Below are 21,679 nucleotides of genomic sequence, written 5' to 3' on the forward strand. Positions count from 1 at the left end.
ATTAAAAATAAAAGGGGGGGGCTTGCAATTCCTCCAGTTCAGCCATCTCCAGCCCCTCTCTTTCTTCGCCCTCTGCCGCTTCCCAACCCTTCCCCCAACTCCAAAAAAAGTTTGACGACCGCAAAGGAAACCGAAAAAAGTTCTCTCGCCCCAGGCCTGGCGGGCGATCAGCATCTCTTTTGTTCGGGGCAAACCCACAGCTCCCCGTGACGTCACCAGCACCCCGGCCAATCGGCTCGCGGTCGTCCGGCCCGCGGCGAGGGAAGGGTGGGGAGCGGCCGCCCCTCCTCCCTGCTCCCCGGCCTCGCGGGGGGCGGGCGGCTCCGGCCCATATAAGCCGGACTCCCTGGGCTCGGCTGCCCGCGCCCTCCGTGCTGCACCGGAGGAGGAGAGGGATCCCGGGCGTCAGGGGGAAGGAGGGACCTGCAGCCGCAACTTCTGTGGCCCTCTCCATCCCTCTGTCCCTCTACCTGTGCCCTCCCCAGGGGACCTTGGAAGGGACTTTTCCCGCAGGTTGCAAAGGGAACCAAACTTCGTGGCCGCTGGCTTCCCGGTGAGGTCGGCTCCCCTGCCACGGACTCAAGATGCTCAGGGGTCCGGGGCCCGGGCTGCTGCTGCTGGCCGCCCTGTGCCTGGGGACGGCGGTGCTGTCCACCGGGGCCTCGAAGAGCAAGAGGCAGGCTCAGCAGATCGTGCAGCCCCAGTCCCCGGTGACTGTCAGTCAGAGCAAGCGTAAGTACAGGCCGCGGACTATCGCCGGAATGACACCAGAAAAGCCAACTAAAGTTATGGCTGAAGTTTTGCGCGCGCGCGCGCTCGGGTGTGAGTGTGTGTGTGTGAGTGCGCTCTAAAAAAAAGTAAGAGAAAGCTGCTGTGAACACGAAAAGATCTTGGTTTGAGCATACTGATTCTGAGGGCCTAGGAGAAGACCCGTCTGGGATGTCCCCCGGTGTCCTCACCAATTCTGTTCATTCAGACTGATTTATGAATGAATCACAACATGCCTTTAAAGAGAAAAACGTTTGTATGCCTATAAATTTTCCGTCTGGGGTTAGTGTGCTCCTTAACTGCTCCGTATTTTCTTTGTTACTAAATAATTGGTTAAATATTTTCAAAATGGGGGTGGGAAGAAGATAGCTGAAGAGCTATGTTGAAAAAAAGTCAATCGGTTCAGATCGTTTTGGGTGCCCTCAGGAGGCTTCATTGAGAACCGAGGTTGAAATTCCTCGCCCAGGGTTTTAGACACACCATCCCTTTTCCTTTGGCTAAAGAAACTTTAAAGTTGTCCTTCTTGACTTATTTTTCCAAAAGAGTATTGAAGTTCCTTAAATGTTTTAAAATGTATTTCAATTATCTGCCCTTCAAAATACTACCACTTTGATGGAGACCACTGGCCAGATGGAAATAACATGATTGTACATCATTTAGCTAGAGAGAGAGAGAGAGAGAGAGAGAGGAAGAAAACCTAACCTCTACCTACATAAGTTGTGTTTAATTCTTTGAAAAACTAGTTTTCATGTCTGTATCTTAGCAGAATACTGATTTTAATCTCATGATATTCTGGTGGTTGTTTTTCTGTGTTTGATACTCAGACTCATCAATTCAGTTGTGCAAGAAAATTCCATAATTTGGAAAAAAGGAGGGATGAAAATGTAATAACTTTTTCCTTCAATTATTTACAGCTGGTTGCTATGACAATGGGAAACACTACCAGATAAACCAACAATGGGAGCGCACCTACCTAGGCAATGCCTTGGTTTGTACCTGTTATGGAGGGAGCCGAGGTTTTAACTGTGAAAGTAAACCTGAACGTAAGTGGCTGGGAGCCTGATCGTTAATATCTTCTAATAGACGAAGCTGTGCTTGTTAGTTAAACTAACTTAGTATTAAGTAAAAATCCATACACCACTGTTCTAGTGGAATTACCTCTAATGTCTTCTTTATAAGCATTTGATAACTGCTTTTATTTGCTTTTCACATACCACTTTTACTTTTAAAACAACACAAATGTATTCCAAACTAGTTTACAGAACAGTTTTGTTTGTTTTACTTTCCTGAAGTTTTTGATGAAAAAAATGAAAGAGTGTGTGTGGCTCAAAGAAATTGATTATAAAAGTTGGATTTATAAGAAAGTCATCTCAGGTCTTTCTCTGGGTTACTATATAGTAAGGTGATTTGTTAGCTGCTGTTCAGTGGAAAACTATGAACACTTCCAAGTTCTCATACATTTAGGATCACTAATATGGTTCGTATAAACTGTATAGAAATTCCTTCAGAGAAGAGCTGATGAGCCTAACATGGAAATTCTTGGTGGATTAACAAGGGTCATGGCCTGGTGGGAGGAGGGGATCGACAAAGTGTTTGCTTTTTCTGTGGACCTTGGTTTGACTTCCTGAGTCAGATTGAAATCTGAAACCCTTTACAATCTAGCTGGTCATGAGGTGGTATTTTGTATGTTTTTTCCTAAGAATTCTGTACAATAGAACTTAATTTATAGAAAATTTGAGAACTTGTCCAAGGTCAGAAACTGGCCTTATGATGGCCAAAGGTAAAATCTGTAACTGTTAACTATGACTTTGAGTTGTGTTATGCTACTTACTCATAGTAGAGAAATGTGGGTTTTCCTTTGTATGGATTAGTGAACTAGAAAAGTTGCATTTGTGAGGCTCACATGGGTTTTTTTCTTCCCTCAGCTGAAGAGACTTGCTTTGACAAGTATACTGGGAACACTTACCGAGTGGGTGACACTTACGAGCGCCCTAAAGATTCCATGATCTGGGACTGTACCTGCATCGGGGCTGGGCGCGGAAGAATAAGTTGCACCATTGCAAGTAAGGAAGACATTCTGTAAAATGATAATAAAATATCATAAATACACTTTCATTGCCATCATTATAATTTTCTGTTATCCATGACTGGTTATTCCTCACATTGGGGTACCCCTAGAGATCAGTTACTCTTATGTGATCATTCATCTGGGTCTTGTGGTTCTGGAAGACGGATCTGAACACTGTGGTATCTGATTAATATGTGTGGATCTATGGAAGTGTGCACATGAATATGTGTGTACATAGGATAACCAAGGAGATCTCTCAGTTTCTATTTCAGTAAGATGTGCTTAGAAGAGTTGCCTATTTTAAATTACTTGGACATCTTCAGGTCAGACTATGTGATTTTAAAAGATGTTCATGAATAGTGAATCTGCTCTGTACTGTCTGCTGTTCTTGTTTGCAACCTAGAGACCTCTTGCATTTCAGAAACAGTCCCGTTTCTTTGTGACCAATAGGTTATACCCAGAAATCTGATCTCTTTTTTCCCAGAGATAATATGCCCAAATTGTCCAAGGCTTTCCAGGGCCTGGGCTGTATCTCATCAACTCTAGGGTAATTAAGGTGATCTTTCAAGTGTGATTCACTGGGTTACCAATGTTTTTTAAATTAATACAGCATTTTTATTCATCTCTTAATAAATCATGTTAAAGTCTTCCCTTCAAAAGATCTAGTCAGTCCCTTGTGAATAGACCCAATCAACTTTTCCCACACTTAATGTTAGGGTTTTTCCAAGTTTATAAGCAAATCTCAAAAGTCAGTGGTGCATAGTGTTTATAATGTAGTGGACAATTCTGCCTTTGGATGTGCCACTGGGTTTAACAGCCCAGAAAAGCATCAGGATTTCCATATTCAATATGAGTATGTGCTTGCTTTCCACCAAAATGACCTTTCTACCTTAGGATAAAATATGGGCTCCCCATACTCCTGAAAACTGGAATGTTATGCCCAAGGTAGTCTATTCACTGAAGTGTTCTGAGACTCAACCTTCTGTAATATGAGTGGAGGCCATGCCTCTCACCCTTTCTTTTGTACTTTAGGACCCAATTTCCTGTGATCTCTAAGGGGAACCAGGATTTATGATCCTTTTCTTTGTCATTCCCATTTCTCTCTGGGTTCCCATTGTTTTTTAAGCAAGACATTTAATTGAATTGACCCAAAGTGACCAGCTCTGTTAACTTTTCCCCTCTGTCTGATTGGAAAGCTGTTCTCTGTTTCACTTGGTCCAAGGTGGAATGTGAGACTTTTTTCCCTTAAATTTTATCACTCCCTCCTAATATTTGTCTTTTGTCTTAAACAGACCGCTGCCATGAAGGGGATCAGTCCTACAAGATCGGAGACACCTGGAGGAGACCACATGAGACTGGTGGCTACATGTTAGAGTGTGTGTGTCTCGGTAATGGGAAAGGAGAATGGACCTGCAAGCCAATAGGTGTGTGGCCTAGGGAAGGGTAAGGGGACACAGCTGCATAATTGCAGTGTTGGGTTGACTCCAAATGACAGCTACATGGACAAGAGATCTGAGTTCCAATTTAAACAAAAAAACAGTGAAGTAGAAATTTTATTTCAAATAATGAAATGTTACGTGATCTAAAGTCTTCTTTAAAAAATCAGATCACAAAGTACTCACTACAAATAGAAGTCTTAATTTTGTTTCAAAAGCACAAGCCAGAGTTGACAGATTTAAGAAGTCAGTTCTTTATATCTGATCCCAGATTCCTCCTTGGTCAAGACATAAATTATTTAAAAGACAAAAATGACACTTTGACACATTTCTTTGTTGGAATGCACTGGACTGAAACACAAAATGGCATGTGCTTTGTCACACCTTGATAATTTTTTCATGAAATAAAAATTCTGGAGCTTCTTTTAGTCTCAATCCTCAACTGAGCACTATAATATAAGTCTAAAAGTGTTTTATTTTGTTCATTGTTCCATAATTCAGAGGTTTTTATTTTATGTTTATTTTTACAGAATTCCAAATTTTACCTAGCTTTCTTAGCATTTTATTTAGGCCATTTATAATTCCTAATTGGTCATTCATAATTAAGATTGGAATTTTGTGTATGTAGTCTGCCACAGACTAGATGCATACATAGATTCTTTTCACTCAGAATGCTGGTGGGGAGCTTGGAATTGGCTGGAAATATGCAGTCCATGTACTCATTAGAAGGACAGAATTTCTGCCTGCCAACTCAGCTTGGGCTTCCTTTTACTTTGGCTACTTAGTATGTGCTTAGTTGCAGGGTGTGCCTTTCTTTCTGAACAGAGTGCTACTTAAAACAATGTGGCTGGATTTTTGCTTACTCGCTATGCTTTAAATTACAGGGAGACTGCACAATTCAAAATAATCCTTTTTTTCTGTTTTTCTTTCAAATTTTTCTACAGCTGAGAAATGTTTTGATCATGCTGCTGGGACTTCCTATGTTGTTGGCGAGACCTGGGAAAAGCCCTATCAAGGCTGGATGATGGTGGATTGTACCTGTCTGGGAGAAGGCAGTGGACGTATCACTTGTACCTCTAGAAGTATGTTTTAGATCTGTATGTGGAAGATTAGACCAGATACAGCTTTCTGGATTTTTAGGGAGAATTGCAATACTATGTCACCCAGTACACCAATGTGTTTTGGTAACTTCTGCATGTCAAGAAAAATTGCTTAACTCAGCTTCTTCAGAGAAAACTAAATAAGTAGGAGAAACAATGTTAGTTCAGTAGGGTCTTAGTCTATCAGCTACTAAAAAGGAACCTTCATATTTACTCGAATGCCAAGTGTGGGTGTGATTTTAATGAAGTTTAGTTGCCCGTGTGCAATCTAAATTATTGTTGAGAAGTCTTTCAAGTATTAAGGGCAAAAAAAATCATTAAAATAGCATGCAAATGTATCTTTTGGCATGAGGTTACTATTGACATGGAAATGAATGAGCTCTAAAGGTTTGGGCTTTTTTCTGTGTTTGAAATTTAAATAAGGCATATTCATAAGCAAAATTGATGAAAATAAAAAGCGTGTGTCCTATAGGTTAAATTGTCGACTCTAGAGTTAAGCATAGTGGCTTTTACCTAAAGCTACTGTAGCTAATTCTGTGAAGAAGCTGGCCTGAGGCATCCTTATGCTTCTTCTAAGACTCTCTTAAAGTTTTAATTATTGCCTTTGGTTTTAAGCCTCCTTTTGTGGCATTTCAAGCTAACCACAACTCTAGAGTTTATTAAAGCAAATACCCATTACTATTATTATAAATGAATTTAAAAGTCAAATGTAAATATCCTGAAGCTATTTTACTTCTCTAGCTTAAAGTAGTTAACTATCTTTAAATAATTATCTAGATTCAAATTCTTTGCTAACAACCAAAAAGAAATTTCATGAGAAATAGTATGGGTCCTGACCAAATATTTCCCATAAACTCACGGGTTCATTAGATCTTTTGAATTGAAAGTGTTATGATCATCAGACTTCAAGAACTCTGGCAATATTTTGTTAAGACAAATCAGAAATCTAATTCAAACTCTTTATTTAAAATATTTTTAGGAGCAGTTGGGAAAAGTTTCTCAAAGAAAGATCACTTATTCCATGAAGTTTTATAAGTATGGATTTTGTTTATTAGATTTGGATACTGGACATTAACTCACTCTTCAAAGAGTACTGAGTAGATCTGAGAGATGGGGAGGGTTTGTACATATTTATCATCTTCAAAACTCAGCATTAGGAGTTTTAGGAGAGATAGTGAAAATAGTGCTGTGGAGACTCGGGATGATATACTTTAGGTGAAGACTTGGGGGAAAATCTCTAATTAACAGTAATACCTCGATTCAATTTCATTCTTATGGCAGACTGATGTATTTGTGTGTTCCTGCATCAGTTGCCAAATTATTTTTTTCTGTAACCCAGCAATTGCAGTAATTCACAAACAAATAATATCCTCTAAATTCACACTGTAGTATATGGACAAAGCTGGATTATAACTTAAATAATCTCTTAGCCAGACAAATGAACACATAGACTAATAGTACAGTAACCAATGATCATTTTTCCATGACTAATCTCACTTTTCCATTAGAGGGGTAGCACTGAGCAATGAAAAAAAAGACCATTTTGTTAGTGATTTTTTTAAATAGGTGTTTTGGGATAGGGTGAAAGTAGAGAACATTTTAGACAGAAAAATGGTTAGTAACCTGAATTTTCTTTTACCTAACAAATGAAGAAAAAGGTACTACTGTCTTTTTATAGCCTTATTTGGGCAATTGAAACCTATTTGCTTCATTATTATTTCTAGTGTTCTAAACCAGGTTCCTTATTGAGAGATGAGCCATGTACAGCAGTTACTAAGAGGAAGGCTGGAAGATCTGAGGGGAAGAATAAAAGAGTAATACATGTCAGAGAATGAATCTGATTAGAGGAATAGTGTAAAATTCTAAAGCAAAATTAATGATAGAGGATAATCAAATTTTGTCAAAGAGACGGAACTAGGCTAAGCCACACAGTTCCCTTTACTCTGTAACAAATGTAATCCCATCTTTCAGAAGTTTAGTATCTATGGGGCCAGAACCGAATATGGATCTATTGTCAAAAAGTGCGTTCCCAAGTACAAAACTGCTGTGTTCCTTTGTTAGGTTTGGAATGACGATTTGGCAATCTGGACCTTGTTTATGTATTTAAATACTTCCTTTCTGAAATAGATAGGTGCAATGATCAGGACACAAGGACATCCTACAGAATTGGAGATACCTGGAGCAAGAAGGATAACCGAGGAAACCTGCTCCAGTGCATCTGCACAGGCAACGGCCGGGGGGAGTGGAAGTGTGAGAGACATGCATCTCTGCAGGCCGCGTCCACTGGTGAGACACAGGGCCCGGAGGAGGAAGTGGCTCGAGAAGTATTTCCTCAAGTCATCTTTCCCCTCACAACCCATTTGAAGATTTTCAGAGTTTCAATAATAATCTAAGATTATTTACAGATTATTAGTAGTTAAAACTTTTTTTTTTCCTTTGGTACTGGGGATCAAACTTGGGTCCTTGCATTTATGCAGCAGGCGGCGAAACAGTAGTTAAAACTTTTGAATGCCCAGTTTTGAATTTTAGAGAAAAACTAAAATGAAATGAAAATGGATCTTGGGAAGAGGGAAACAGATTTTTATAAAATGATAGGAGATACGGTGTAGCTCAGTGGTACAGTGTATGCTTAGCATGCTTGAGGCCCTGATTCAGCTCTCACCATCAAAGCAAAAAATCATTTTGGTATGAAAAAAAGGTTTTTGCATCATGGATATTTGTGTAAGCCTGAAGAAAGAAATGTGGCTACCATGGGTGTGCCCTTCTGTTGTTCTCACTCTTAGTATGTTTTCATCAACTTTTTACTACAGTGTGCTAGCATTGTCACTCATCCTTTTAGCAATCAGTCATTTATTTAACTAGAAATACTAATTTTTTCTCCTTTTGATGAGTTTTTATCTTGACCTAACACTTAGAAAGTGAACAAGATTAGATTTGATGGAGGCTGGGGATTTAGCTCAGTGGCACCATGCCTGCCTTGCAAGTGCAAGGTCCTGAATTCGATCCCCCGTACCAAAAAAATAAAAAGCTTAGATTTGATGGTTCCTTAGAGTTATTTAATTGCTACTGACAAAAAAGAAATATCAACATACTAAATAGATTAAAGGGGTCCTTGGGAATTAAATGGGGGTAAACACTCAATAAGTGTGAGATATTTTATTAATATTACTCATAGTGAAAAGGTTTCAAAAGGGTTTGAGAAACATTGGGTTAAAAAAATACAGAATTGGCTCTACAGGTCTTTTATGTTCCTTTGCACAGTGACTCTCAGGGTGGGGTATATAGAGACAGAGCCATCTCCCCAGTTATGTGTGGCGCTGGGGTCTTTCCTCTGGGTTTTAGTGTCCAGCAGCACTTAGCTGCTGAGCTTGGTCTACCAGCCCATCTAGCCTCAGTTCTGGCTCTGAGGTGGGCTCTGGGCTTTCGGAGTTGTCAGTTGTCTTTCCAGCTTTGTGACATTCATTTCTCACGCCCTTAGGATCTGGTGGCCCCTTCACGGATATCCGAGCAGCTGTCTACCAGCCCCAGCCTCAACCCCAACCGGTTCCATATGGTCACTGTGTCACAGACAGTGGCATGGTCTACTCTGTGGGGATGCAGTGGCTAAAGACACAAGGAAATAAACAAATGCTGTGCACCTGCCTGGGCAATGGCGTGAGCTGCCAGGAGACAGGTACATGTTCTCTTCTCAAAAAATAGTGCTGGAACTTTATGTTTTAGTTTTTGTATGGCACTGCATTCATTTACAACAAATGTAAAGCAATAAAACAAGAAAAAATTATAATCATGCCACCCTGCAATGACAATCAAGGGTGTATTTGATATATTTTTTCTAATCTTTTTAATCTGTATATTTTCCTTCCAATCTGGGGATCAAATTGCTAGATATTATCTGTATTTGCATAAAATACTGCTACGAAGAGAGTTGCTTTCTTTTTTTTCATTAACTTTATTGGTACATTTTAGGTATACAGTACTGTTGCATTCATCATTGGGATCTTGTACCTTTACATGCTGTATCTTGGTTCTTATTTTTTCCCCATTCCCCTGCCCTCCCTTCACCCGCTCCACCCTTCCCTATTTTCAAAGACTTTGTTTCCATTTTTTTACTTTTCTCTTATTTTTTCTTTTCTCTTCTTTTCTTTCCCCTACCTCTCCCACTTCCCCATCTCCTTTAGACCGTTTCTTCCTATTTCACGATATCAATTATACATTTTTTTTTTGGTACCAGGATCAAACTTGGGACCTTGCGCTTGTGAGGCAGGCGCCGGAATTACTGAGCTAAATCCCTGGCCCTCAATTACCTTATTTACACTTTTAGTTTTTCCCACCAGAGAAACTATTCAGTATTTACACGTGTGTCCTTAAGAGTGCGGCCTCCATGTGCATCCACTTAGCTATAAATGTCTCTAGTTTCTCGTTCTTTATGGCTGAGTAGTACCCCAGTGGAGAGTTGCTTTCTGAAGAGCTAATCATCCATATTTTATACTCTAAATGTGAAATTTTAGCAGCTTTGTGATACAAGCATCTTTCAGTGGCCTAATGTGTCTCCTCTAGATTACAAATATGTGATAACTACAGCAATAATGAATTAGTACATTTTTAAAAAGAGATTCTCCTGGAATAGCATCATGCATTGTTTCTTCTGGCACTGGTATAGTCATACATATTCCTAGCATCTTTGAACAGCATCCTTAACTCATCTGTATTAATTAGCTTTACAAACAGAGAAACTGAGGCATGATAACAGAAGTGGTAACAAAGGACATCCGCAGAACTCAGGTCCATGCTCTTTCCACAGCAGGCATGGTTTCCTGAGTAATGTGTTTTCACAGAAATTAACCAAATGTTCATTGCTGTGCCTGACTTTTGCCTTTGAAGGCACAAACTCAGTCTGTCATAAGGTACAGATAAGCAGCCGCTGGTGGGAAATAAAGCAACTGTATTGACTGAGACTCTTTTGGTTATGCTTATAGCTGTAACTCAGACATATGGTGGCAATTCAAATGGGGAGCCATGTGTGTTACCATTCACCTACAATGGTAGGACTTTCTACTCCTGCACATCAGAAGGGCGCCAGGATGGACATCTTTGGTGCAGCACAACTTCAAATTATGAGCAGGACCAGAAATATTCTTTCTGTACAGACCATACTGGTAAGTGTCCCAGAGCAGTGAGGAAAACCCAATTTACTTGCCAGCATTCTGGCATTAATGTGACGCTGCATAAGAATCATCACTTTTGATCTGTCTAGCCCCAAGAGACTTGAAGCCAACTTAGCAGCTGAGGATCTTTCCACATTCCCCATTACCCCTGGGAAATGACACCAAAGGAAGAACCCTCCCACGCATTTATTTTGATATAGAGAGATTATGATGTGATTAAAGATACTTGTATATTGAACTCAATAACTGAAGAATACCTAGGGTGGATGTCGGGATGTCTTCACTTATCTTCTGGATATAACTATTTTATTCAAAGCTATCATTTAATCTTTTGTATTTTTCCTTTAGTTGGGAAATGAGTGCAAATGTTACTTAAATCTATCGAAGGGTGAAGGTAAATACACTAAGAAACTTAGAACTGTATTATCAAGCATCTTTTACCCTAAGTAGACTAAGAATTAGTTGTAGAAACCTGGCTCTCTGAGAATCTTTCTGTAGTGTTTTCCTTGTATGTGAGAAAGCTCAACTGTAATCTTTTTGTTCTTATTTATGCATTGTCCTGGGCAGTTTTGGTCCAGACTCGAGGTGGAAATTCCAATGGTGCCCTGTGCCATTTCCCCTTCCTGTACAACAACCACAATTACACTGACTGTACTTCTGAGGGCAGGAGAGACAACATGAAATGGTGTGGGACCACGCAGAACTATGATGCCGACCAGAAATTTGGATTCTGTCCCATGGCTGGTAAGATGGGACCCTCTGGGTTCCCTGGGTGGACAACCATTTAGGGAGCAGAGCCAAAGACTGGTGACTGTTGTCCTCTCTACTCTTATTTCTTCATTAGGACAATTTGGAAAGCAAAACTTATATATATATTTATACACATACATATATATGTATATATTTATGAATGTACGTATGTACATGAATGTTTCATATATATATAAGAATTGAGAAAATGAATATACAATTATTTACATACTTTAAAAGTCCCATTGACATGATTCAATGATCCAAATATACAAATACAATTAAAAAAATTTTTAATACAAAAAATATAAATTAAAAATATAAATTTGCAAATACAAATTTGCAAATGTTTGTCTTTTGTGAATGTACAGCTGAGCACTATCCATTGGCTATCCCCACAGACCTACGGTATGACGTGTGACCTTGGTTTGGCTGGTACAAGCTCTCTGTCACTAATCAAATACCCAAGTAACCAAATCAGGTCAGAAAATTTGTTTTTGAGAAGTAGAAATTTTTTAAATCTCCAATTTATATAAATGGAAAAGAGCAAAACCAGTACATTTTATTTATTTTCAAATGTCAAGAACTTCTTAGAGTACATATGGTTATGCAGTTGTAGAATCAGGAACCTGTGCACTATGCAGTGCTGAGTGTGAATAAGAGGCAAAGAAACTATTTATCCCTTTATTTCTCTCATTTCAACAAAAGATAATGGGTTTAAAAGGAAAACTCACTTTTGCTTACAATTCTATACTCAAAGACATAATTTTCTTTTCAACTAGAAAAAAAATGAAATGAGGAAAAGTTAGAAGGCAGTAGTCAAATCCAAGCTTCGAGAACAATATGAATCCTTTGAGTGAATGTGTAGGTATTGTCTTAGTTTAAGGTTCCTTAGCTTTTCTTGCAATTATTTCCTATAACATACTTTACATTTGGATGTTATTTTCCCTCTGTGGGTCTTGGAACTCTACCTTTTCCTGGCAAACTTAAGATGCCTTGGAGGCTCACAAGCCTTCTTTCAAAGTGAAAGTTTATATCTGCCTAGCTAGCTAGCTATCGTGTGTGTGTGCGTGTGTACGCGTGCACGTGCGTATGTGTGCACGCTATTGGAGACTGAACCCAGAAACTTTACAATGAGCTACATCTCTAAACCTTTTTATTTTTAATTTTGAGACAGGGTCTCATTAAGTTATCTAGCCTGGGCTTAAACTCAAGATCTTCCTGTGTCAGAGTGCTGGGATTAAAGGCACAAGCCACTGTGTCTGTCTCTCACTTAAGACTTGAAAGGATCTTTCCTCTGACCACTTTGGGAAGATCAGTTTTCAGGGGTCAGGAGTGGACACTGAGAGAAGAGCAGGTGACATTAGAGGTCCAGATTTGACATAGTGACAACTTGAGGCAGGGAACCAGCCCAGGGTGTGGAGAGAGAAGGACTCTGGGTAAACTGAAAAAGTAGAGCCACCTGGAACAGCCAACAGGATGGATTTGAGGTGTTCTGAAAAGAGAGAGATCCAGGATGACTCCTGGCTTTTTTTTTTTTTTTTAATTATAGCATGGACAAAGGTAGGGATGAAAGGATGAAAAGTGAGCTAGGGGATAAGATCAGTTTCAGATATGTTAATTTTGAGATTCATTTGAGAACCTCAAATAAGTTAGAATCCGGAGCTCCAGTGACATCCAGGTAGAGAAGAGAAATGTGGGAGGCCTTGTCCAAAAGTGACAATGGGAGCACAGACTTGATACAAGTGAGAAAGGAGTCATGGGAATCCTAAGAAAAGAGCATTCCAGGAAGAGGAATCAGTCAGTGCAGAGGGTCCCCAGGTGAAAGTTTTTAGAATGACCAGACTGGGCTGTTGGTAGCGTATGCATACCTGTCAGATCTGTGATCACATCCCAAGTGGATTTTATTTCCATTTCCAAACAGCCCACGAGGAAATCTGCACAACCAATGAAGGGGTCATGTATCGCATTGGTGATCAGTGGGATAAACAGCATGACATGGGCCACATGATGAGGTGCACATGTGTTGGGAATGGTCGCGGGGAATGGACATGTGTCGCCTACTCCCAGCTCCGAGGTATGCAGCCTTGTTTTTGAACATATTTGAGAAATCAAATAGGGCAGAGAAACAGGCTTTCATGTAAAAACCTATACTGTGCCAAAAGCAGAGGAAGAAATTTGCAATGACACTCCATTAAGCTATGTGCTGGAGAAAGTTATCATTGCAGGCAGCTAGTTAAGAAAAGCTGGCACAGGAATTTTAAGGCCCTGAAACAGGATATGAGGACTTAGGTTAAGCCAAAAGGGTGACTTCTAAGGCAAGAACACAAGACATTTGATCCTTTTTAGCTTTAGGTGATGCTACTGGATTCATGTCTAGAAAAGATTAGATCATTTCTATAAAGAAAAAAGATGAAATCAGATCTTTGCAGATCCAAATTTAAGAAGACAGATATGTAGAGAGACTGATTTCCTTTGTTCAGATAGTTTTTTCCCTTTGGACCCAGACATGTAATATGAGGAACAATTGGTTTGCTAAAACAATTTAAGTTTTCCATTTCTTTGATTTTGAAAGTAGAACTCTGAGCTAATCCCAAATAGTCCAAATAGCTAGTGTGTAGATATTGGCCTGAATTTGTTCCTTTTGTGGTGTCCAGAGGGTAACACAATCCAGGAGTAATATAATCATATCTGATGTTGTAGAGCTGAAAGGAACCTTAATAAGGTGTGCAGACCAATTCCTCATTTAACAGATGGAGACGCTGAGACCCAGAGAGGGAAAGTAATTTTCTCAGGATCTCTCAGAAGAGTGAGAAACAGAGTTGACCTAGTTTTTCTTTTTAACTTTACAAACATAGATGTCATTTTATTTTTCAAATCCAAATATCTCCTCCCCACTTCCCTTTCCAGAAACCAGACTACAGCACCATTATGTGCTCTGCATAAATATGTTTAATCACCCTACCATACCAGGCAGAGATTGAAAGGAAATTAGCAACTAAGCAAGAACTTTATAGAAATTAAGATATACTTGTTTAAAAATTGGCTTTTCACAAAAGGTGGATTTTACCACATTCCTTAGTTGTATATGCAGCAATCTCTAACATTTACAGGTTTACAATGAGAGAACTGAAGTGAGGGCAAAATTGTATTACTAAGCTTTGAAAAAAAAGCTTACTTTATGGCCATAGAAGAGTTCCTTTCATGGAAGGTGTTGATAATCAAGTGGAAGAACGGTATATTTTGAAAAGTGTAATTTCATCAGTGAAGTTTTAAAAGTTCCTCCGCCATCTGTTTCCTGAACAGATCAGTGCATTGTTGATGACATTACTTACAATGTGAATGACACATTCCACAAGCGTCACGAGGAGGGACACATGCTGAACTGCACCTGCTTTGGTCAGGGAAGGGGCAGGTGGAAGTGCGATCCCATCGGTAAGTAGTCTCTTCTCCTTGGATAATTCTGGACCTCAAGACTGGTTTAACAGTTTCAGAGGAGAGCTATTTGATAGTACATGACTGAAGTCTCCAGACTCTGCTCAGCTGTTTCTAGCAAGCTCTGCCGTCTTTTCACTCATCATGAACCAATATATAACCTTAATAGTGGTAATCATCTGCCTTTTGCTCAATTTGGCGACAAATGTAGATTTACTTTAATTGAATGGAGTTGGTTCTTTGGTTCTGAATCATAAGGACAGCACATGTTAGGTAAAGAAAATTTCCTTTGGGGCCGGGATTTAGCTCAGTGGTTTCGCCGACTGCTGCACAAACGCAAGGACCCGAGTTCGATCCCCGGTACCAAAAAAAAAAAAAAAAAAGAAAATTTCCTTTGGTTACTATGGGATAACATGGCAAAGGGTCGTGCCAGTAAATACCTCCCTCCAAAACCCTGTGCTTTGGCTGCCCTTTATACTAGAACTGAGCAAAGAGTGGAGGTTGAGTCCTAAAAGAGCTGTGTTACCAGTACTCCAAATTTTAAGTAATCCATTGAAACTTCTTTACGGAAAGAGGCAGATTGCTCACTGAGAAAACAAACTGATAACATGAGTTTGTTTGATCTGAGATTGCCACAGCTGATCGGGTCCTAAGAGGTTTTCTTAGAAACTGCTCAGCAGGCATTCACAGTTAAAATTTAGTTCATTCATTTACATTTAAAATGGGTTCTTCCAAATTTTAAAGAAATAGGTATAAAGTGAAATTGCTGTAGTTTTTTTCCTTGCTGTTCACATAAGTCATTGCATTGATATTGGTAAAAAACAATATATAATTTTTTCCAAATTAGTATTTAGATTATAATATATACTGAAGTCTCAATCTTTACAGTTTTATTTAGAAATATGACCCTTTTCAGAAAATTAGGTATTCTTCCCAAAAGGTGCTTTTTTCAGTTACTAAGTATTCTGTAAGGTAAAGTATGGGATCCTCTTTTTTAACTTTATGTATTTGTAAGGATAGTTGAGAATTTCAATTTTAATTTTGACCGTATGTGGTATGATCAATACTTGGTGAATGTTTACATTTTTAAAAATTTATCACACTAAAAGGCATTGTTATTGATCTCTCTCGAAATATTTCCCCTTTCATTGAGCACCCTCATCTCATCATTCTGCTCACTTTCGGGAGCAGTTCTGGAAGTTCTCTTTCTTGAGTGTCTTCAGTTGCACTGTTGTGGCTGCTCAGTGTACTGAATTGATTCAAAACATTCATGGCAATTTCTGTCAAATTAAAACAGTACAGTGTGTCCTCATCCACCTTATTCACCTCTGGCACTGTGTGACTTCTGGCTCTTCCCTAAAGTGACAATGACCTGGAAAAGTGAATGTTTTTAATTGATTCGGGACACCAGGGCAGCCAACACAGCACAACTAAGGACTCTCATGAAAGAGGACTTCGAGAAGAACTGCTTCAGAAAATGGCACAAATCATGGGATAAGCGTGTTTGAAGTGAGGCAGAATATTTGGAAGGAGATTAATAGGGTAATATTTCTTTTACTGTGATAAATTAAAAAAAAAAACCCTAAACATTCCCTTTATTTTTTGATCAGAACTTGTACTCTAGCAAATTAAGTTTATAGCTGTAAGTCTTTGAAACTGTTATCTTTTTTTTTTTTTGCATATATTCTAGACCAATGCCAGGATTCAGAAACCCGAACATTTTATCAAATTGGAGACTCCTGGGAGAAGTATGTGCATCGTGTCAGGTATCAGTGCTATTGCTATGGCCGCGGCATTGGGGAATGGCACTGCCAGCCTTTGCAGACCTATGCAGGTAAGGAGCTCTAAGACTGCAAATTGAGAACTGTTGGTGTTATAACAGCAGGGCAGCCCCAGTGCTTGTTAATACTTTGAGGCCTAACCTGGGGACTCCTTCTGTTTCTGATCCTCTTATCATATCACTGTCCAGTTATCACATGTTTGACTAAAAAGATTTTCCTTTCTCCTTCCCATCAAGTAAAAGGTATTGAATAGAAAGCTGTGAAAAGGTATATGTATGTAGTTTTGTTTCTTATGCTGTACAACATTCCATTAGGTTAAAGCACTCTGGTTAGTTGTCTCGCATCTGTACATGGAAGTAGAAAACATCAAGGGAATTACACTGGGAATTAAGGATTGGAAATTTACATTGTGATTCTTAGCACGAGTTGCATAGAGCATGAAATTCATTCACCATGTCATCTCTGCTCTCTTTGGGTCAAACTTTTCACTTGTTTGATCAGTTGCAATATGGGACAAAGTATCCTGAGGCAAAAGTTGGGTAACTCGCTCAATTCTCTGCCTGCACAGTTTAAACACACTCAAATGTTTATTGCTGGGTTTTTCAGGTCATAGAGACATTGTGTAAGCTGTAAGTGTTATTCATTCATTTTTGGAATAAAAATTTGAATTAAAATTCAAGGCGGATAAGAGAGTCACTGTCATACTCACAGAGAACAAGCTATGGGACCCACCTGGCCAAAGCCAGTGTTAGCCAAGTCTTGAGTCCAATCTTTATGTATGTTGCTGAAAAGATACATCGCAAGCTCCACTCTGTTTCCTCATCTGTAAAATGGGGAAATTGTAGCTAATAACCTTGAAACTTCCTTCCAATACTAACACACAATCTCTGATCCTAAATACTGGACACCTGCATGTATCCTTTTTATGAACTTCCAAGATTTGCTTTTCCCAATCCTCAGACACTGTCAGTGCTGAGGATGTTGACTACCTTCATGGTGGATTTAGGTATAAGAATCCTTTAAGTGTTTTTTAATTTAATGTAATTTTAAATCTGATTGTAAACGTACTATAAATTCTGATAGTACATAATTGGGTTGGTTGGGTTTTTTTAAAATGATGCAACTAAAGTTTAGGAACTTCTGAAGAAATTCTCACTTCTATGTTTGTGATTGCTACTGATGTGGCATTTTTGGGAAAATTATCTTCTGTGTGATTTAGGGACCCTTTTTCTCTATATATCTTTTAAAATAAGCCTTTCCACACAGCTACTTGCTAAAAGCATTGAGGTGAACCTGTTAGAAAAAAATCTGGATGGGAAGGAGCCCTCCTGATTGGAATTTTACCTGTTCACTCTGTTCTACTCTCTAAAAAAGTGGGTAACAACAAGGACCAATTGAACATAGAAGAGATTCGGGGAAGCAGGGCTGGCTTTGGACCTCAGACATGATGTTTGGTGTTATCTGTATGTCTGGACTGCTCAATGGGCCATGGTTAGCATACAGAGCTTTAAGAGTTGGGAAGAATAAAGTAACAAGAGATTACTGATGGTCTCTGAGCCTTGCCCTGTTTGCTTCTTGTACAGAGGACTTGGTAGAATTACTCAAACTCACAGAAGATAAAGGACATTTGGTTTGTCAATAAGCCACTAGAAAAGCACAGACCTCAGCAAATTAGAGGGAGGGGAAAGGACAGAGTCAAAAAATCATGAATATTTAATTTCTCCAGAGCCACTTACTGGAAATTACTCATTTTTTGACCTTTAAACTGATTTTCAAAATGTAGACATTGTATCATATCTTTTCTTAACTATTTTATTATCTGTTTGATCATACTGAATAAGAGATAGAATAAAGATTTCACAGTGGTTATTTTTGCTAATATATGCCGGCTAGGCTAATTGAAAAGTTACATCAACTAACAAGTATCAAAAAGATTATCAAAACTTTAAACTGCATATAGCAGTACACACCCATAATCCTAGCACTTAGGAGGCTGAGGCAGGATTATGAGTTTGAGGCCAGCCTGGGCTACATAGCAAGTTCAAGCCCGGCCTGCACTACATAGCAAGACTGTGTCCAAGAGAAAAAAAAATGATTCCAAAATTTTCAACTCTCCAGCCTTCAAATTATATGTAGCACAGAGTGTAGTAATAGGAACGTGAATGACCTAACTAAAAACTGACAGTTCCTTTACTGCCTGGAGAAAAAATGTGGCAAATCCCATTGCTGTTCAATGCAGGTTTCCTAAAGGTAGGTGGGGCATATGACTACATTTGAACAGACTTTCAGACTAGTGCTTGAAGTCTTAAGAAGGAAAAGAATCTTTGCTTTTCCTCTTTGGCTGGGATAGAACCATTGCAGTAGCCTTTTTCTTTTTCTCTTACTTCTCCTTTGTCATCCTCTTCTTTGTGTCCTTGTGGACAGGGGAAGATGATTAGTCTTAAACGTGAAAAGTAAAGGTCTTTTGTGATGTTTTAAAACTTCATAGATATTTACCATTACAAACTTTTCCTCTTCAACATCATAATTGCTACACTAAACTAAAATGCATATCAAGTGTCTCTAACCTGAAGAGACTATAGTAGGATTTCTTTAATGGATCGATATTTAAACAACCTTAACTGGGTTATCATAAATAATTTAAGGACATGTTATTTCTGTATTTACTGATTCATATTGAAGTACTTTAAATAGCCACATTTCTACAGTTGTGCTTAAATATTTAAAAATTTGTATTTGTGACAGTCTTGGTGAACTAAAAGGATGATTCAAAGAAGGCCACTGAATTGATTTCTGCCAATTGATTAAAATAATTATCGTGAATGTTCTGTGGAATATATGTAAGCCATGCTAGAATGGAAAACTGAGAATTTTATATGTGAATTTTGATATTCACGTGCCTTGAAAATATGTGCATTAAATGAAGTTTAGATTCAAAGAATATTTGTTAGACTTTAACCAACTTTGAATTATTCTGTGTTGAAGTGAGAATATTATTCTAGAATTTTGGAGTCCATAGTTCTACAAGGTACATATTTGTTCTGCTAGAGAAAACTTTGTTTCAAAGAGAACTTAACAGCTAAGATAATAATTAAGTCTGAAAAATCAATACTTTATATTTTTTCAAAAAGCTTTCAGAAAACTTAAATCTGTTAATCCAGCGAAGTGCTTTATTAAATACACAAAATTTTGTTTTCTTTGACTATTAGGAAATTCTTGGAAAGGTTATTATCAAGAACTCTATGATTATTTTTAGCAAGTTGAACATTTGCATTAAGAAGTGTTAGTTTTCTGTTCTATAAACATAAATTCTTCAGTGCTGTTTCATTTTTTTCCTAAAAAGTCTACTGTGCTAAGTAATTGATTTCTTTTTCTTATTTTGGTTTTTTAAAACAAAAAAATAAATCTTTAGTTTCAATTTTGTTTTTGACAGCCATACACATGAAGATGTGGAAATATTGAATTTTGTATACTTCTTTTTTTTGGTACCGGGGATCAAACTCGGGTCCTTGCACTTGCGAGGCAGGTGGCAGAACCACTGAGCTAAATCTCCGGCCCTAAATTTTGTATCCTTTCAATGTCATTTCAGTTGATAGCTCCTTTTGCAAAAAAATTTTGATCTATTAGTAATTTGACAAATGGCATAATTTTAGAGTATACATTTTAAATAAAAACGTAACTAGATTTATTTTCCCAAACTAATAGAATGCTTCTACTGATGAGAAATAAAGCTGTATTTTTAATTATTACCTTTGTCTATTTATCTAAGATTCTACCCTGTTTAGAAATATGTTTGTTTTACCTCATGTCGTATGGCCTTTGGAATGTTGTTTTCTTCTTAGATACTGGATTCATTTGTGGTGAAAACTTCCACGAATTAGAATTTGCTTTAAAAGAAGGCTAATATAGTCAGTCAATGAAGTTTGAAGGCTGAATTACATTATTTGGACTAGAGCCATTTTGCAATTGTCTCACAATTCTTAATTTGAAAATAGAGGAGAAAGCAGGCAACGAGACATTTTAAAAATTCTTAATTGTTATAAACAAATTCTATTTGCATTATGTGAAGGACAGTAGTTATCAACTGACAAAGGATGTATTGTACTGATTTTCTATCGCCAATATGGAAAAGCCTTAACTAAGCCCAGACAACAGTAATACTTCTATTTATTGAGGAACAAACTGTCTTTAAAGATACAGTAGCTGCCCCTGTACAGTAAGTTTCAAGTTGAAGGGAGTGAATACCCAAGGTACCCTAATCCTACATTTTCATTTTCAGGCACAAGTGGTCCTGTCCAAGTAATTATCACTGAGACTCCCAGCCAGCCCAACTCTCACCCCATCCAGTGGAACGCACCAGAGCCCTCACACATCACTCAGTACGTGCTCAGGTGGAGACCTGTGAGTATCCCCAGAAACCAAATTCTGATCTGTTTTGTTCGTTTGTTTCCACTTATGAGTCAATTGATCTGATTAATTACCAGGCAGAATTTATATTTTCTTTGGTGACTAATTAACATATAGTCAATCAAAATGCATGTATACAAGGCTTTTTTTTTTTTAGTAGTTAGAAGAAATTAATCTTTATATTAGGAAGATCTTATTAGGGACATAGAAATGATAGCTTAAAATTATTCTCACCCACTGTAGGAAGAGAATCAAATTTATGCATGTTTTGTAGCTCCATCACTACTGGCATCATTTCCAGAGATTAATTTTTCTCTTTTGATCCTCTTTTTTAAGGAATTGTTTTTCAACCTTTACTTTCGATCCTTTAAAGACATTTAAATGGAAGGGAATGAGGTGATGAAGTACAGATAAGGGATGATAGTTGGTTTATTTAAATGATGGGCCTATGATTTTCTAAGTGTTCAGAAACTGAGGAAACCATATCAAGGAGGATATTGGTATATTAAGCATTAGTTTCTCTTACCTTCGAAAACCTGTCCTCTTATAATACCAAAGTTGACATGATTTGAGAAGTGCTATCTTACATTTGGGAGAAAAATGTCTATTTTAGATAAGACTACTGAATTCTAAGTAATTAAAGACAGAAACATTTGACTAACTCATGCACTTGAGTTTAAACTCTTCAGGAAAATTTTAAGCTGTTAAAATATTTTTTTCTTTCATCATCTTTTGTAATCTTCCTGGTATATTAAATTGGAAAAATCAA

At 38.2% G+C, this 21,679-nt stretch overlaps 1 protein-coding gene across 13 annotated transcripts in view; it reads left to right on the forward strand.

Moving 5' to 3' along the window:
- The first annotated feature begins 358 nt into the window (after positions 1-358).
- The window catches only part of Fn1 (fibronectin 1), a 67,055-nt gene continuing 45,734 nt past the window's right edge, over positions 359-21,679 (forward strand). For all 13 annotated transcript variants that reach the window (XM_004851091.4, XM_087206146.1, XM_004851092.4 and 10 more), the window contains exons 1-13: positions 359-732; positions 1,683-1,811; positions 2,694-2,831; positions 4,129-4,260; positions 5,217-5,354; positions 7,500-7,658; positions 8,851-9,045; positions 10,349-10,528; positions 11,105-11,281; positions 13,212-13,364; positions 14,594-14,722; positions 16,413-16,556; positions 20,783-20,904. In XM_004851091.4, coding sequence (XP_004851148.1) covers positions 585-732; positions 1,683-1,811; positions 2,694-2,831; positions 4,129-4,260; positions 5,217-5,354; positions 7,500-7,658; positions 8,851-9,045; positions 10,349-10,528; positions 11,105-11,281; positions 13,212-13,364; positions 14,594-14,722; positions 16,413-16,556; positions 20,783-20,904 — 1,944 coding nt within the window. In that variant the 5' untranslated portion in view covers positions 359-584. The remainder of the gene's footprint in view (positions 733-1,682; positions 1,812-2,693; positions 2,832-4,128; positions 4,261-5,216; positions 5,355-7,499; positions 7,659-8,850; positions 9,046-10,348; positions 10,529-11,104; positions 11,282-13,211; positions 13,365-14,593; positions 14,723-16,412; positions 16,557-20,782; positions 20,905-21,679) is intronic.

The sequence above is a fragment of the Heterocephalus glaber genome, unplaced genomic scaffold (assembly GCF_053883595.1).
Source record: "Heterocephalus glaber isolate CG9 unplaced genomic scaffold, H.glaber_assembly_v1.0 deba00000621, whole genome shotgun sequence".
In the NCBI taxonomy this organism is placed as follows: domain Eukaryota; kingdom Metazoa; phylum Chordata; class Mammalia; order Rodentia; family Bathyergidae; genus Heterocephalus; species Heterocephalus glaber.